The 15,507-nt window shown below is 51.2% G+C and overlaps 1 protein-coding gene across 1 annotated transcript in view; it reads right to left on the bottom strand.

Annotated features, from left to right (window-relative positions):
* Positions 1-982: 982 nt before the first annotated feature.
* GCN1 (GCN1 activator of EIF2AK4) overlaps positions 983-15,507 on the bottom strand; it is a 60,040-nt gene continuing 45,515 nt past the window's right edge. Inside the window, exons 45-58 of the mRNA XM_055322413.1 lie at positions 14,989-15,153; positions 13,363-13,524; positions 12,987-13,079; positions 12,608-12,751; positions 12,243-12,512; positions 11,884-11,997; positions 11,191-11,421; positions 8,502-8,695; positions 8,247-8,361; positions 6,169-6,265; positions 5,669-5,817; positions 5,105-5,212; positions 3,168-3,386; positions 983-1,762 (exon numbers count right to left, since the gene is read on the bottom strand). Coding sequence (XP_055178388.1) covers positions 1,637-1,762; positions 3,168-3,386; positions 5,105-5,212; positions 5,669-5,817; positions 6,169-6,265; positions 8,247-8,361; positions 8,502-8,695; positions 11,191-11,421; positions 11,884-11,997; positions 12,243-12,512; positions 12,608-12,751; positions 12,987-13,079; positions 13,363-13,524; positions 14,989-15,153 — 2,187 coding nt within the window. The 3' untranslated portion in view covers positions 983-1,636. The remainder of the gene's footprint in view (positions 1,763-3,167; positions 3,387-5,104; positions 5,213-5,668; positions 5,818-6,168; positions 6,266-8,246; positions 8,362-8,501; positions 8,696-11,190; positions 11,422-11,883; positions 11,998-12,242; positions 12,513-12,607; positions 12,752-12,986; positions 13,080-13,362; positions 13,525-14,988; positions 15,154-15,507) is intronic.

Below are 15,507 nucleotides of genomic sequence, written 5' to 3'. Positions count from 1 at the left end.
CCATGGCTGACTGGCAGAGGCAACCACAGCTTGCTGGACATATGCCCCTGGCAGCTGAGGAGACGCTGATGACCATCTGAATCCCAGAAGCAGGGAACAGTTGCCATAGCTACCAAAAGCTGCGCCGCCCATTGGTTGCTCTAGCTCTGGGGACTGACTCGGCTGGTCTGGCTGGTCTCAAGGCTCCCCGCAGTCCTGGGAGAGTCTGCAGTTACGCTGAGCCAGCTGAGCCCATGCCTGCTGCAAAAAAATAGGAAGTCCTGTGACACAGAAGGTTCGGACATAGAAAGCAGGGATTTCATCAGAAGTATCTTGGAGGTCACCTTGTCTGACTCCTCAGAATTGCTGAGTCACGGAGCTACTTTCTATCTCTGCTACATTAATAAGCCTAGCCTTGCTTTTTTTTGATACATTTTAGACCTTTTACATACTGAGTTTGCTATCACCACACTGAATTTTCTTTCCTTTTACAGCTCTGGCCAGTCATTTCAATGGAGGTTTATTCTATATTGTAACTAAGGAGCAGCCCAGAAAACCTTGCGTCACTGGGGCCAGAGGGGTGTGCTCCATCAGACAGGACATGTGGATCACGAGCCTTCTAAGAACCAGGAGGAAGTCATTCATAAAGGAGGCAGATGCTGAGCTGGAACTTTGCTTCCCGCCCACCCCCCCCCCCCCCCCCGCATGTCCTCTGACTATAGGAATGTGGTTCTTTCTTACTGCACGGAGGGGATGGACTTCTCTTTAAAATTTGACTGTCAGAAGCAGCCCACCTTTCTGAGTCAGGACAAAACAGGCAAGTGGCTTATTTGACCCCTACATGCTGCATACTCGGTGAGATCACCGGCCTGGCTGCACACTGCCTGAGGCCCAACATCAGGACAGAGAAGTGTGTAGATTTCTGCAAGACTTGCCAGAACAGGAGAGACGCCCAGAAGCCAGAGCACAGCCGACATTCACAAGAACAGTTGTGAGCCTTGCCTTATTCCTGATGCAGAAAGCTTCATGTTTAATGGATGCTTGGAGATTTTTTTTAAAAAATCTGCTTATGTCAAGATTAAATCAAAGCCTTTATTAAACATTCCTCCTTCAAACAACCTGCATTTAAACCAATACCCCTCCCCGACCTGTGAACTGCCAGGGCACTGTGAGTGTCATGTTCACCCGACAGGGGTCAGATCCAATCAGGCCACACATTGTAAAGCCAGCCACGCCAAGACACAGCACCCGGGCCGACCTCCACGGTTCAGTGCCCCACTCAGGATCTAGGCAAAGGCTAGTAGCACTGGCTCCCAAAGCAGAGCTCAAGCACAGGGGAAGGGGAACCAGAAGTCTGACCCCTCGTGTTCCAGACCTAGCCATGCTTAGCTGGATTATCAGCTCCTGGCTACCATTTGGTGAGGCTCACGCATGTGCTTTTTCGTCTCTTCTCCATAGAAAAAGGTGAGAGATGAAGGAGGCAATTTTCAGTTGTGTGTGGGTTTGATTTAAGGCTTTGGCTGTGGTCTGTTGAAATATTAAAATATTTTCTGGGAACTTTCTGCCATCTTCTAAGCTCCCCATCAGAACAAACGTATTTTCAAAAATGAAAACATTGAACAAAGAGTTGGAGCCCAGCAGGCGGGGCCCAGTCCCATCAGGTCAGAATGGTGTCATCCACCTGCTCCATGGAGTCAGCCTGACTGGCCAGCTTCTTCAGGGACCGGCGGTTGCACTCATTCAGCACCTCCAAACTGGCCACATCCAGGATCTTAGAGAGGGCCTATGGGGAAGACGGAAAGGAGGAGACGTAGTCAGAAAATTTGGCTTTGGGTTTCTCCAAGCCAAGGCAAAAACCAGTTAATCTCAGAACTAGATGCGCTCTGATGGAATCTGACAAAATAAAGGAGTCTGATAGATCCCTGGGAAGTCAAGAAAACTGTGCCTCATGCTTTTCCTGTGCTGAGATGGGGTGCACCTGGGGGCAGGGAGGGTCTTCAGTGCTCTAAAGGTGACTGGGGAATAGGGGGTGCCTGGCTGGCTCGATTGGTGGAGCACGCGACTCTTGATGTTTTTTTATTTTTATTTTTTATTATTTTTTTATTTTATTTATGATAGTCACACAGAGAGAGAGAGAGGCAGAGACACAGGCAGAGGGAGAAGCAGGCCCCATGCACCGGGAGCCCGATGTGGGATTCGATCCCGGGTCTCCAGGATCGTGCCCTGGGCCAAAGGCAGGCGCTAAACCGCTGCGCCACTCAGGGATCCGCCCCCCCCTTTTTTTTTACTACTCTTGATATTTTTTTTTTTAATTTTTATTTATTTATGATAGTCATACAGAGAGAGAGAGAGGCAGAGACATAGGCAGAGGGAGAAGCAGGCTCCATGCACCGGAGCCTGACGTGGGACTCGATCCCGGGTCTCCAGGATCGCGCCCTGGGCCAAAGGCAGGCGCCAAACCGCTGCGCCACCCAGGGATCCCCACGACTCTTGATTTTGATGTGAATTCAAGCCCCATGTTGAGTGTAGAGATCACTTAAAAAAATTTTGGGGGGCAGCCCGGGTGGCTCAGCGGTTTAGCGCCACCTTCGGTCCATGGCGTGATCCTGGAGACTCAGGATCGAGTCCCACGTCGGGCTCCCTGCGTAGAGCCTGCTTCTCCCTCTGCCTGTGTCTCTGCCTCTCTCTATGTATCTCATGAATAAATAGATGCCTGAGTGGCTCAGTGGTTGAGTGTGTCCCCTGGCTTAGGACCCTGGGATCCAGTCCCACATCAGGCTCCCCACAGGGAGCCTGCTTCTCCATCTGCCTATGTCTCTGCCTCTCTCTCTTATGAATAAATAAACCTTAATTTTAATTTTTTGTTAAAAGCTGCCTGGGGGTGGAGAAGCGCATGAGCAGGGCTCTGGGTTTCACCAGGCAGTCTTCCTGGGATTGGTTTCATAGGTTTGGGTGCCATGTAAGACTTTATTTGGAGAAAGGGCTCTGTTGCTGAAAGAAGCCTGAACGCCACAGGAACAGAGGATTGTTTTTAGGTACTAGACCAGTCACCTGACCACAATCTGCCCCTAACATTCAGCATAGGGGGTGGCTGAGCAAAGTGTGATACTTGAAGATGCCTCGCAGAAGGAGCCATGAGCCAAGTGCCCACAGCAGGCTCTGGGGAGGCTGCCAGCCTAGGTGCCCACCTGAAACACTTCTTCACCCTGCCGCATCTTGAGGAGGTTGACAATTGCCTGGTCGCTGTAGGCCCTCACGACAGTGTTTTTATCCTTGGTGTTGTCCAGAAGAGCCTTTAGGATGGGTTTGATGGCCTGAGGGTCCAGAGGAGGCAGTGGGTCCTTGTTTGCCCACCAGATCATCTTCTCGGCTACCAGCCTGATGTCACTGGATGGGTTCTGCAGACACTGTGGAGAGAGCCAGAAGCTTTTAGTCAGGAACATCCAGTCTGTTTCTCAAGGAAGCCCAAATTTCCACCCTGACACTCCCTCCTCGTCTGGAAACTGACCCCACGGCTCCTTCACGATGCCTTCCTTCCCCCTCGTGGGTGACAGGCTGTGACTGGATGCCTTGTCTCATGCCACTCTCCCTTTTGCTCACTACTTTTGGCCCACATGGGGCTTTCACTTCCTCAGACACACATGCTCCTTCCTACCCTCGGGACTCTGTGCAGATTGATCCTACCGCTTGGGATGTGCCTGCCCCAAGGCCTCCCATACTTGGCTCCTCCTCCTCCTTCAGGCCTCAGTTCAAGTGTCTGCCCTTGGAAGTTTCTCCTGATGACCCCTCTCTAAATCAGGAGTCTCCCCACCCCCACAAGTTTTCTGTGGCTCTCCAACTCTGCAGATCTGGTCTGCCCTGTGCACCTCTATGCACTGAGGGTCCAGCCCAGCTGGGCACACAGAGGAGCCTCACTTGATAAACACGGAAGTAGAGCTGTGTGCAAGGTGAAGCCAGGCTCGGTCTAATGGGAGCCCTGAGAACTTTCAGCAGGGCTCTGGGGGTCTCCAGGAACCTCACCACTCAGATCAAGGTCTGTACACCAGCAGCACTGACTTCACCTGGGAGCTGGTTACAAAGGCAGAGTCTCATAGGTGGTCCCGCCTCTTAATGCAGACTCTGGTTCTGAGGGTGTTTGAGAAGCATGCAGTAGGGGCCCCACTGGCTCCTGGGCTTCCATAATTGGGGCCCTGCAGCCACCACAATAACCATAATAAGTGCCATACAAGCAAAAAGGAGGCAGGGAAGAAAAGATTTATCAAGATTTGAACCCAAGTCTATCCCGAAGCTTACTAAATCCAGATGCCTAGAGAAAATGCCTAAGATAGTGGTTCTCAAAGTTCTTATGTACAGAATACATAAACAGCTCTTAATACTTCAGTATCAGAAAAGAAAGAATGCAATTTTAGGAACCGTAGAAGATTTCAATAAACACTCCCATCGAGTGAACATGGGAATGGCTACTAAGCACATAAAAATTGTTCTACAGGGGCACCTGGATAGCTTAGTCGGTAAAGCAGCCAACTTGACTCTTTGTTTTAGCTCAGCTGGCAATCTCAGGGTAGTGATATTGAGCCCTGCAATGGCCTCTGCACTCAGGTGCTTGAGATTCCCTTCCCACTCTACCCCTCCCCCTCAATCATGTGTGCACTATCCTCCACTCTCCACCGAGGAGGAAGCCCAGTGTGGAGCTCCTGGGATCATTACCTGAGCCAAAGGCAGATGCTTTTTAATTGAATGAGCCACCGAGGTGCCCCAAATAAAATCTTCAAAAAAAAAAAAAAAAATCTGTTCTACATCATTAGTCATAGACAAATGCAAATTACGATGTGATACAACAGAACACATTTGAGAAAGGATAAAATTAAAACATGTCTTTTAAAAAATATAAAATAGTGGTTCTTGATTTGCAGTCGCAGGTCTACTTGAGAATTTGGCAAGAAGTCAGGCACTCTTCCAGAGAAAAAAAGCAAACCGAGCCACTCTTGTGTTCCACACCCAAGGGTTCAGAGATGTCCTGTAGGTTATGTGCAGAGAACTCCTGAAACACACGCCAGTCTGACAGCACACTCCTAGTGTTCTTCGGTCATGGGTCCTTCTCACAAGCCAGGCTGCCCCCACTCACCTTAACGAACAGGCTGGAGAGTTTGGCCGGCAACTGTCCTCCTCCTGTCTCAATGTAATGCTTCATTAGGAAGCCCATGCCCCGGATCCCGCTTACCGCAATGGGGATCTGTGGGGAGAGGAGACAGCTAGACGGGGCGGCACCCTGCTCCTTCCTCGGAGCAGCAGGGACAGGCTCTTTCCCATCCCCAGGAACCTCCAGAACCCTGGCCCCTCACACAAGCAACCCCTCCACACATACAACTTCACATACAAGACTCCTTGACAGCTCTCTTGCAGACAGGCTGCCCTGGCTATAAGGCAGACAGAGCCCGTGTCTCTGCTTCCCAGGAATGAGCTTCAGAGACCTTCTGACCCAGAAGGGACCTCTAGATGCTCCCACCCAAACTCCTTATTCTTTACAGATGATAGAACTGAGGCCCAAGGGCACAGAAGGTTATTGGCAAAGGCAAAATTCGAGCCCAGGCCTCTCACCGCCCCAACCTATGTTGTATCAGCAAGCCTACGGTGGTGGATTTTGGGCTAGGGAAGGGGGAAGACAGGTCTGGTGGCCCCTAAGCCTTACCCTGTCTGCCATGGCATTGCTGAGGATCATGTCCTGAACTTCACTGCTGTATCTGCCCACACAGAGTCTGCTGGGAGCCACGTTCACAGCCACGGACAGTGCCAGGCTCCGCCCATGCCGAACCATCCAGTCAATGCCAGACACATCCGCTGAGTGGAAGGACACAACTGGGTCAATGTGCACTTTACTGTAGGCCCCTACCACCCATGACGCCCCCAGACCTACCCCACACCTAAGCCTAGCAGAAATCCCTGTGAACACTGCCCATGGACAACCCCCCCACCCCCGCCCACCCAACGTGGCAAGTTAAGGAGAGGTCTCTCTCCAGCTGCTCCAGACTTGCAGCTGTGTTCTCTGAGCAGAGACGCAAGGGGCTACAGGACCCACTGGAGACTCCATTTTGTTTCAAGAGCTCAATTCCCTAGGAAAGGCTAGCTGCTAGACAACCCCTCAAGGCAAAAGGGAGACAGGCCTTGCAGGGGGTCCCCCAGGGGACCTACCCAGCAAGCACTGCTGAAGAACAGTGCTGAGCTCCTCTTCAGTCAAAAAGGCACACAGCTCACCCAGGCAGCCGGCTGAGGAGACGCGAGTATTGTCCTGACAGAGCACAGAAGCGAATGAGGCAGCATGAGCCGCTCCACCAGCTCCAAGGTCAGCGGGGCCAGTCACTGTGCCCAGGATGGAGGGCCGGGGAGGTGGCAGACCAAAGCGACTCGGGAGCTCTACGTCCTGTCCTCACTCCAGGCACTTTATGCTCCTGCTGCCAGAGCAGGACTGCCATTCATGGCAGCCGCCGCTGGGTGTGGAGTGAACCACCACACGCCCAGCACTTCGCTCAATTATAGAAAACTCCAGTGTGTGCATATGGTAATTGTCATCATAATAGCAGTAATAACCGTACTGACGTAGCACCTTCCTTCTTGAAAAGTCGGCATGTTTTCTGTGTATTATATCTTAATCACTATCAACAGCCCTGGGAGGCTGAGAGGGGCACAGAGAGGGGAGGCCCCTGCCCACGTCACTGGACATCAGCTAGAGAACCGCTCTGAGCTCCTTTCCCTCCCAGCAATCCTCCCCGCTACCCTGTGTGTCATCCTATGACCAGAGCGACACCCTGTTATCTCTCTACTGTGTTGGTCCCCTAGTTCCACCTTCATTATTTTGGGTTTGTCCTAGGAAGTCAGAATGAAGCCAGCCACTCATCAACCCAAGGAAAACAAGTGAAAACTGAGCACTTTCTGTCAAAATCAGCCAGACAGCAACCTGCTCCTTGCTGCTCCTCCATAGCCAGCTAACTATGGGAGAGTGAAGAGGTGGGTTTTAAGTTATGAGCTATTACTAATATGCACCAACCTGATGTGTCTCCCCCCAAACCAACCAACCAACCAAGCAGGAACTAATGACCTGCTGAGAGGCTAATGCCAGGATGGCACCCTGGCTACCACTGACCCATGGGACGTTCTGAGTAGGGGGAGAACAGTCTGACCACAGTTTGGGCCTCTGAGCTCCAAGCAGAAGCCCAGGTGCCAAGCAAGGCTAAAGCTGGCTCTCTCTGACACCCACTCTCTCCAACAGGATCTATTTTAAGCTTCACTGTGGTAAAATGCAAATTGGCCTAAATACTAACTTTTGCTTACACTGGGCATGGCCGTGTAAAAACCCTGACAGGCTGTGACCAAAGGAAGGCAGAGTCTCCCATCTGTACCCTGAGAGAAGGCGGGGGCTCCAGTCGGAGAGCATCAGCTGGGGACTAGGCTGGACTTCCTGAGCAGGGTTAAGCCCAAGAGCAATCAGGGCCAGGCCCCTATGGGCACATGCCAACGTGCAGACTATGTGAACCCCAAGGCACACTCCAGACATTAGCCCCACAGATGTAAAGTAGGTCGCACCACAGAGGGCTAGCTGTCAGAGGAGAAAGAAAATTCTTATCCATAGACTGACTCAACCCACAGTTGGACCTGCCACAGTGCTGAGCTGCCAACAAGTACTTAACAGATGCTTCTAGGCTGGAGAAGGAAGGAACTAAGATCACAGGAGAGGTCACAGAGCTTGGACTCGGGCTTTGGTCCCACCTCTTGCTAGAGGGCAGCCCTGAGGGAGTCTCGCCCTCTCCAACAGGACCAAGACCTCCCACCTGGTGTCCCAGACCCCAAACTCCGAGTTTCTTAAGGGCTGCAACAACACTTGCCCCACCTCTGTGCTAGGCTCTTTGTCTCAGCAAGTGTTTCCTGAACCAATACATGAACTTCTTCATTTTACACGTGGGGAAATGAGGGGCAGAGACAGAAAAAGTGGCTTAAGGTTAGATGGCAAGTTCATGAGAGGCCTTTACTTTCCTTACTGTGAAAACCTGACCTTTCTGTGAATCAGAACCATCAACACTACCCGCCCCCGTGTCCCTCACAACTGAATGCTTGGCAAACCGTAAGGGGTGACAGGAACATCAGGAATGACTATTACCATTGAGTGGGTGGCAGCTGTACCAAGTTCTTCTAACACAAACCAGAGACACCAACCAAAGCAAAGAGAAGGGGAACCAATGGAGCCCACCAGCCCTGCTATCCACCTGCAGCCATACCTCGTCATGTCCCAGCATGCTTAGCAGGAGTGAAACAATGTTCTTCCGAATGACCACGTCCACTTTGGCCCCTGCTCCCTGAATCACAAACCTCAGGGCCTGCAGCATGGTGTCCCTACAGAACCAATGCACTCAACTTAAACCCTTCCTCTCCTTTACCACTGCTCCCACCCACATAGGCCACCCTGGCCCTGGGAGGCGTCAGCAGCTGCCTGGCCTCCTCATGGCCATAGCATTGCCCCAGCGGCACCTCACCTGACACCCGGGTCTTCCATGACACGGATTCCATTTAGGAGCTCTGTGAAGAGGGGGTCCACCTTGATATGGATGGAGATGAGCTTCCCTAGCGCATCAGCAGCCTTCAGACGTACCCCCCGATTGGAATCCTGCAAGGCTTTGGTAAAAGTGGTCTGTAGCTGGGGCAGAAAGGGCTTCAGGGCAATCCCAACCTGTTTGAGAGACCCATACATGAAAGCACAGCTGTGGTAGAATCCAAGGCCACAGCAACTACAGGCACGAAAACAATCATAAACCACCATGGGCGGAACCAGCTCCTTCATGCAGGCTAGAAATAGATATTCCACGAGAGGACAGCCAGCATGGACAGGTTCTGCTTGGACATTTCCAATAGACAGTTCCATTTTCAGCATCCTTCCCTAAACTGGGAGGAACAGGAAGAGGACCACCAGCACTGCCACCACCACCACCTCCAAGGGAGCCATCAGTTGACTTTAGTGGAGACCAGTCCACATGGACTAATGACATGAAACCTCTATCTCCATTTATATGAAAGAGCAGGGCAGGGACACCTGGATGGCTCAGCTGGTTAAGCAACTGACTTGGTTTTGGCTCAGGTCGTGATCCAGGGTCCTGGGATCAAGCCCCACGTTGGGCTCCCTGCTCAGTGGGGAGTCTGCTTGTCCCTCTCACTCTGTCCCTCTCCGGGGAGGGGAGGAGAGAGGAGGGGAGGGGAGAGGAGGGAAGGGAAGGGGAGGGAAGGGAAGAGGAGGGAAGGGGAGGGAAGGAAGGGCCGGACAGGACAACGGCTGTCAGCCCTACTGAAGGCCTTTTATAGCACCAAGACAGGGCAATGGACTAGATGCATAAAGGCAGGTGCATCTTCTGAACAATCGATATACAGGCTAAGCGGCTAAGCACTAATATGAAGCCCTCAGAACAATCCTATGAAACAAATGATCTCAGAAAGAGATCCCCTCCCAAGAATGAAGATTTATCCACTGCTAAATGGGATAATCAAAGTAGCTACTTGAAGGTGGGGAAATACTGGGGTCAGGGGTTACAGGCTGCTGGGAGGCACACTATGGAATGAATCCAGTCTATCGGAGGTAGGAACCATCCAGCCATGGATGACATTGAATTATGGCCCAAGAGACAAATTGTGTGAGGGAAGGGCTCCATTTGTTTTTTGTTTTGTTTTTATTTATTTATTTTTTTTAATGATAGTTAGAGAAGAGAGAGAGAGAGAGACACAGGCAGGGGGGAAGCAGGCTCCATGCACCGGGAGCCCGATGTGGGATTCAATCCCGGGCCTCCAGGATTGCGCCCTGGGCCAAAGGCAGGCGCCAAACCGCTGCGCCACCCAGGGATCCCGGAAGGGCTCCATTTGTATACCAAGCTATAGAACACCATAGAAAAGAACAATACAGAAGTGCCTGGGTGGCTCAGTTGATTAAGCATCCAACTCATGATTTGGGCTCAGGTCATAATCTCAGGGTCATGGGGTTGAGCCCTGCATCAAGGCTCAGTGCTCAGCAGGGAGTCTGCTTCAGTTTCCTTCTGCCCTCCCTCTGCTCATGCTCACACACGCATGTTCTCTCTCAAATAAATAAATAGAACCTTTTTTTTCTTTTTAAAGAGAACAGCACAGGGCAGCCCGGGTGGCTCAGTGGTTTAGCACCGCCTTCAGCCCAGGGTGTGATCCTGGAGACCCCGGATCGAGTCCCATGTCAGGCTTCCCGCATGGAGCCTGCTTCTCCCTCTGCCTGTGTGTCTGCCTCTCTCTCTCTCTCTCTCTCTCTCTCTGTGTGTGTCTCTCATGAATAAATATATTTTTAAAATTAAAAAAAAAAAAGAGAACAGCACAGAACGCAGGTGAAAATGATACTTAACTTTTTTAAAAAGACCCCATCTTCTATAGAATATGCTCATAAGACCATGTTTTATCTGGGAAGTTGCTCCCCACACCTTTCCTTCAACAGGGGAAAATAAAGCTACAAATTTCAAGCTTGCTTTAGTTTCTAAACTGCAAGAAAGAATTAAAAAAAAAAAGTTTTTGTAACAACAAATATTAGCTCTGTTTATAATTTTTTAAGTTGAAAGGGCTTCATAATTGCCCCATAAAATGTTAGAAATGGTTAATATGCTGGCTCTTTGCTTCTTACACTTTTGGCAGACTGAAGTTATTCCCAGCTGCTCTAAAACTTCTTTTAATCCCTGATCAGATCCTCTGCATCCCTCTCTATAAGACAGCAGTAAGGAACGGAAGCATATCTAAACAAGTGTGCAATTGCATTTATGTAGCCCAGGATTTCTTCCTTTGAACCAACAGTTCTTCAAAAACCAGCAATGTGAAAAACAAAACAAAACAAAACAACAAAAAAAAAACAGCAATGTGCATTAGTCTGGAGTGCTCAGGATGTCAGGCAATGTGCCCAGTGGCACCTCTTCTGGCTGGGCACCACTCCCAATCATAGGAGACAGGCTCAGAGATCACTGGACTTTCCCAAGGTCATTCCAGCCACATAGCTACTAAATGGTAGACCTGGAATTGACCACTGGATAGAGAGCATCCAATGTCTCAACTGCCTCTACCATGCTGCTTCTCCATCATAAGCTGTCACTTTGCTGCCACGTGACACCAACGGGCACACAGATCTGTTCTAAGACCCAAACGGACTGAGAGATGAACGTGTAAGTGGCTCACCTTGGCCAGCAAGAGACTGAGTGTTTCAAGCAGGGCTGCCTTCACGTTCCAGCTGAACCGGTCCCCCAGGATGCGGATCAGAGGACCAGTGATGCTGACCACAGAGGGCCTCAAGGCATCAGCAGAGGTCAGGCGGATCACCAAACCTAGAGCTTTAGCCGCTTCCTCTTTCTGTTCTGGGCTGCCAGTCAGGACACCCTCCCGCAACACTGGAAGGATGGAGGTTACTCCCTGACAAGAGAACCACACGTGAGAGTCCAATCTCAAAGGCACTGGGCTCAGCAGTCTCCTGTGCAAAGCACAGCCCTCCTGTCAGCTATCCTCTCTGTGACTCCACAAGAGAGACTGGTTCAGGTGCCACAGTCACAGCCTAAGAGGGTGCTGACTGGGGAACAGTCCTGACTGGGCAGTCACAAGAAGTGAAGAGCTCTGGCAGGCCCATCACACATAGGTTCACAAGTTGTCCCCTCTGTGACTGGCTTCCTCTGGCTAAGATGGCCTCCACAGTTTAAACTGAAAGTGGCACAGGCCCTGTCCTCATGTGGCCACCATGGGGAAGAAACAAACTTCTGTGAGGGTGCAGAACAGCACTAAGAACTAAGTCATCTGCCCTGCTACAGAGCTGGGACTGAGGGTGGCAGCAAAGGAAGGCCGCGTGCCTGTAGCACCACCCCTTGTGGGGCCCTGGCTTACCTTCTTAGGGAGGCAGAACCCTGGCACATGCTCGCCTTTACTCTCGTTCCCTATGAGTCGGATTTCTTTGTGCAGTTCTTCAATTAGTGCCAGTTGGTTGCCAGCATCAAGCTTCTGTAGGAAGCCAGGAAAAAGCAGAGAGGATGTCAGTGCTCTAAGTACAGCCCTCCAAAGGCTGCTTCAAAATAATACAGCAGGGGGAAGGGTGTGGGTGGGAGTATGAGAAAGATTGGCCATGGACTGATGAACGCTGAAGCTTCCCGATAGGTACATCATGGTTTATTTTAAGAGTCTAATTTTCCAAGCATCTGGGCTGGTCTATAATCAAAAGTTGGCTATGCAGTCAGTAACCCCCTCACCTTGGTGATGGCATTCAAGGCATCCCAACTCTCTTCCAGAACCACTGAGCTGGAGTCATTGAAGAGGCGGATCAGGCCAGAGACCAGGCTCCGCAGGTGGCTGGTGTAGTCAGCCTTTGAGCGTGAACAGTAAATGTTGAGGATGATGGCGGCAGCCTGCCTCATGCCCACCTCAGGGCTGCGAGTGGCTTCCAGCAGATCCTCGATGATGATCCGATGCCCAGTATCATCCTCCACTGAGAGGATCACGGCCTGACAGTTGGCCATCTCCTGAAACCACAGGGGACACCCAGGCTGAGCACAGCTCTTCCAGGGCAGATCAGGACGGCTGTTAGAAAGCTGCCAGGAATAATCGTGACACTCACCAGCTGCTCGTCTGGAGTCCCAAGCTTCTCCTTCAGGGCTAACATGACCGCCGGGAGGATCACTCCAAGATGACGGGTCAAAGCATCACCGGCCACAGATGAAAGGAAAGCCAGCACCCGGGTGTTGACAGGTGGAGTCGTCAGCTGTAGGACGATGAAAGTCAGTAGAGTGACCGCTGCCCCGTGCTGGCAGCTTTGCTAGGCTCTGGGAGATCCCATCGCCGCTGTTCCAGGCAGTGTCTGCTCCAGGGCACCCTGCGCCCACCACCAGCCTCCCCCAACGTCTGAGCTCAGAAGAGGGTCTCCACAGCAGGCCTGGGAATGATCACATGGCTGTGGTTTCTGGGCCAGCGGGTATTTGCCACGGGGTGGGATTTACCTTGGGCACGAGGTAGGGGAGCACCACACGACTCTTGATGGCCATAACTTGCTTCAAACCATCCAAGGCAAATTCTGACACTTCCTCATCATCCTACAGAGGGGCATCGGGGGGCAACGCTCAGGAGCTGGCTCCTGTCCCCACCTGTGCTGTCTAGACCAGCCACCAACTTCCTTCACTACTTTCCTCCCTCCCTGCCCGCTGCACCCACATTTACTGACTGTTGAAGGAGAAGCACAGAGCCAAGTCTGAGCCTGCTGCACCCACTCTCTCAGGGGCCCACACTGTGGCTGCCTTGGCAGAATAAGTCCCCTGCATTTTGCTTCTACAGAGACAGCAAAAGCCAAACTGGTAGGTGTGTGGCAGATCCACTCACCAGCTGCTTCAGTAAAAATGGAAGGATGTCCTCCAGAGCCTGATGGCCGATGGTGGAGTGCAGCTGCTCAAAGGTCTTGGCCGCGGCCTCTCTGACCTCCTCCAGTGGGTCACACAGAGCCTTCCTCGCCGTGGGTACGAGGGACTCAGAGAAATACAGCACCTATGAGAATACCCGTGCACTGTACCTGAGGTGGCAGAGGCAGTGAAGGAGCACATGCAGTTGGGGGGTGTGGTGAGGGGGGTGATGAGGACCTCTGGCCCAGCCTGGCTGCCACCACCCCTAGGCCTGACTTTTCTTTTAACTTACTGGTTTTGTGAAAATGGGCAAGTAGAAAGAAGCAGTGAGGATATGCAGCCTACACCTGAGGAGCCTGATTTTTTAGATGAGTTCTCCAGATCCTGTCCATCTCCCACAGGAGCTCCTTCCCACAGCAGGACCTTGCATGGCGTGGCTCCTCTCCTGATTCTCTCTCTTGCTCATCTCTTGGAAAACTCCAAGTCCTTTAAGACTCAACTCAAACACTTGCTCCTCGGTGACATCTTTGGGGTGACTGCAGGACCAAAGACAGCTCTGCTCCCTTTAGAACCAGTCTCCAACAAAGTAAAGCCCACTATGAATCAGAGGGCTGATTATGCATCAACCTCATCAACAGAGAGGTCTCAGCCTTTGAAGGGACTCAGTAACTATATGATGAATCACAACTTTAGGTGGTGACAATTTGTATTTTTTGCCAAATGCAAAGGTGAACCCCCAAATGTAATACCTATACTGATACACATAGGAGAAAGGGCCAGTAGCTCAAAGGAGGATGCTCACTCAGGCTAAACAATTGGCCACATGCTTACATTTCTAAACAGCCACTTCACAGCTTTTATGCCAACTGAGAGTCCTATGCCTGCTCCATCTATTTCCCAGGAATGTTTCAAGAATCACCCTCAGAAAGTAAGCTAAGGGCAAGGATCACCGGCCTCCTGAATGTGGCTGCTACAGGACAGCATCACTGCCAGAAATGACACATTTCCACCAACAGGGTACTTACACTCATCTGCTCTACTCTATAAGAATGTGCGCACCCCACCCCCCTCGGCTTCTGCAGCCCTAGCATACCCATCCGTGTATGCCCTCCCCTTCCCACCAAGGATAGCACACATTTAAATGAACTGCAGTAGAGGCACAAAAGGAATAATCTGGAGCAGCCTCAGTAGTGGTTAGAAAAAGATCATCTCCAATTTCCACAGGCCAATCAAGGCTTCCAAAGTGTTTCATTCTTAGCCTGTGAAACTGACAAGGAAACTCTAGTCCAGCTGGTTACCAGCAACACCCTCCAGCAACACCCTCCGGAGTAAGGCTTGCATTTCCTGAAGGTGAAGTATTCCTAGCTTCTACTGTAACCTGCCCACAGCCCTGCACATCGGGTCACCTGTGGGGCCCTTAGAAGACACTCATGGCGGGACACCTGGGTGGCTCAATGGTTGAGTGTCTACCTTCGGCTCAGGGTGTGATCCTGGGCTTCCCACAGGGAGCCTGCTTCTCCCTCTGCCTGTGTCTCTGCCTCTCTGTATGTCTCTCATGAATAAATAAATAAAATCCTTAAAAAAAAAGGAAAAAAAAAAAAACACTCACGGCATCCCGGCTGGTGGACTTCATAATCTCGCTCAGCCCAATGCACACACCCTGCCTCTCGTCGCTCTTCTGAGACCGGAGGCCTTCCTCGAGGATGGGGATGATCTCGGGCAGGATTTTCTCCCCTAACTTCCGGACGAGATCACCCAATGTCCTTGCTGCAATCTGTCAGGAGAGACAAGCCAGGACATCAACGCTTTACAAACGCCAGGGTACCTGGAAAGCAACTCCAGAGTGAGGGCCCTGAACCTCCTAGATTTTATCTAAATTACTCACAACTTCCCCAAATGCTCTTGGCCCTGAAGAGCCACCAGAGTGCTTGCAAAACATTAAAAAAACACAATTATTTCTTTGTGTCACACATACCTACACAACCTAAAGCAAGAGCCAGCACCTTATATATGAACAGGAAACTCATCATATGATGCCTGATCAGGAGCCAGCTTCCCTAAACTGATAACCACAGCCTACAAGTCACTTCATTCTGCACTGTTGCCCAAGGGGAAATGAACTGGACAC

Source organism: Nyctereutes procyonoides, unplaced genomic scaffold, assembly GCF_905146905.1.
Source record: "Nyctereutes procyonoides isolate TBG_1078 unplaced genomic scaffold, NYPRO_anot_genome, whole genome shotgun sequence".
Taxonomy (NCBI): domain Eukaryota; kingdom Metazoa; phylum Chordata; class Mammalia; order Carnivora; family Canidae; genus Nyctereutes; species Nyctereutes procyonoides.
Note: the sequence above shows the minus strand (reverse complement) of the source record. Positions and strands in the feature narration are given on the sequence as shown.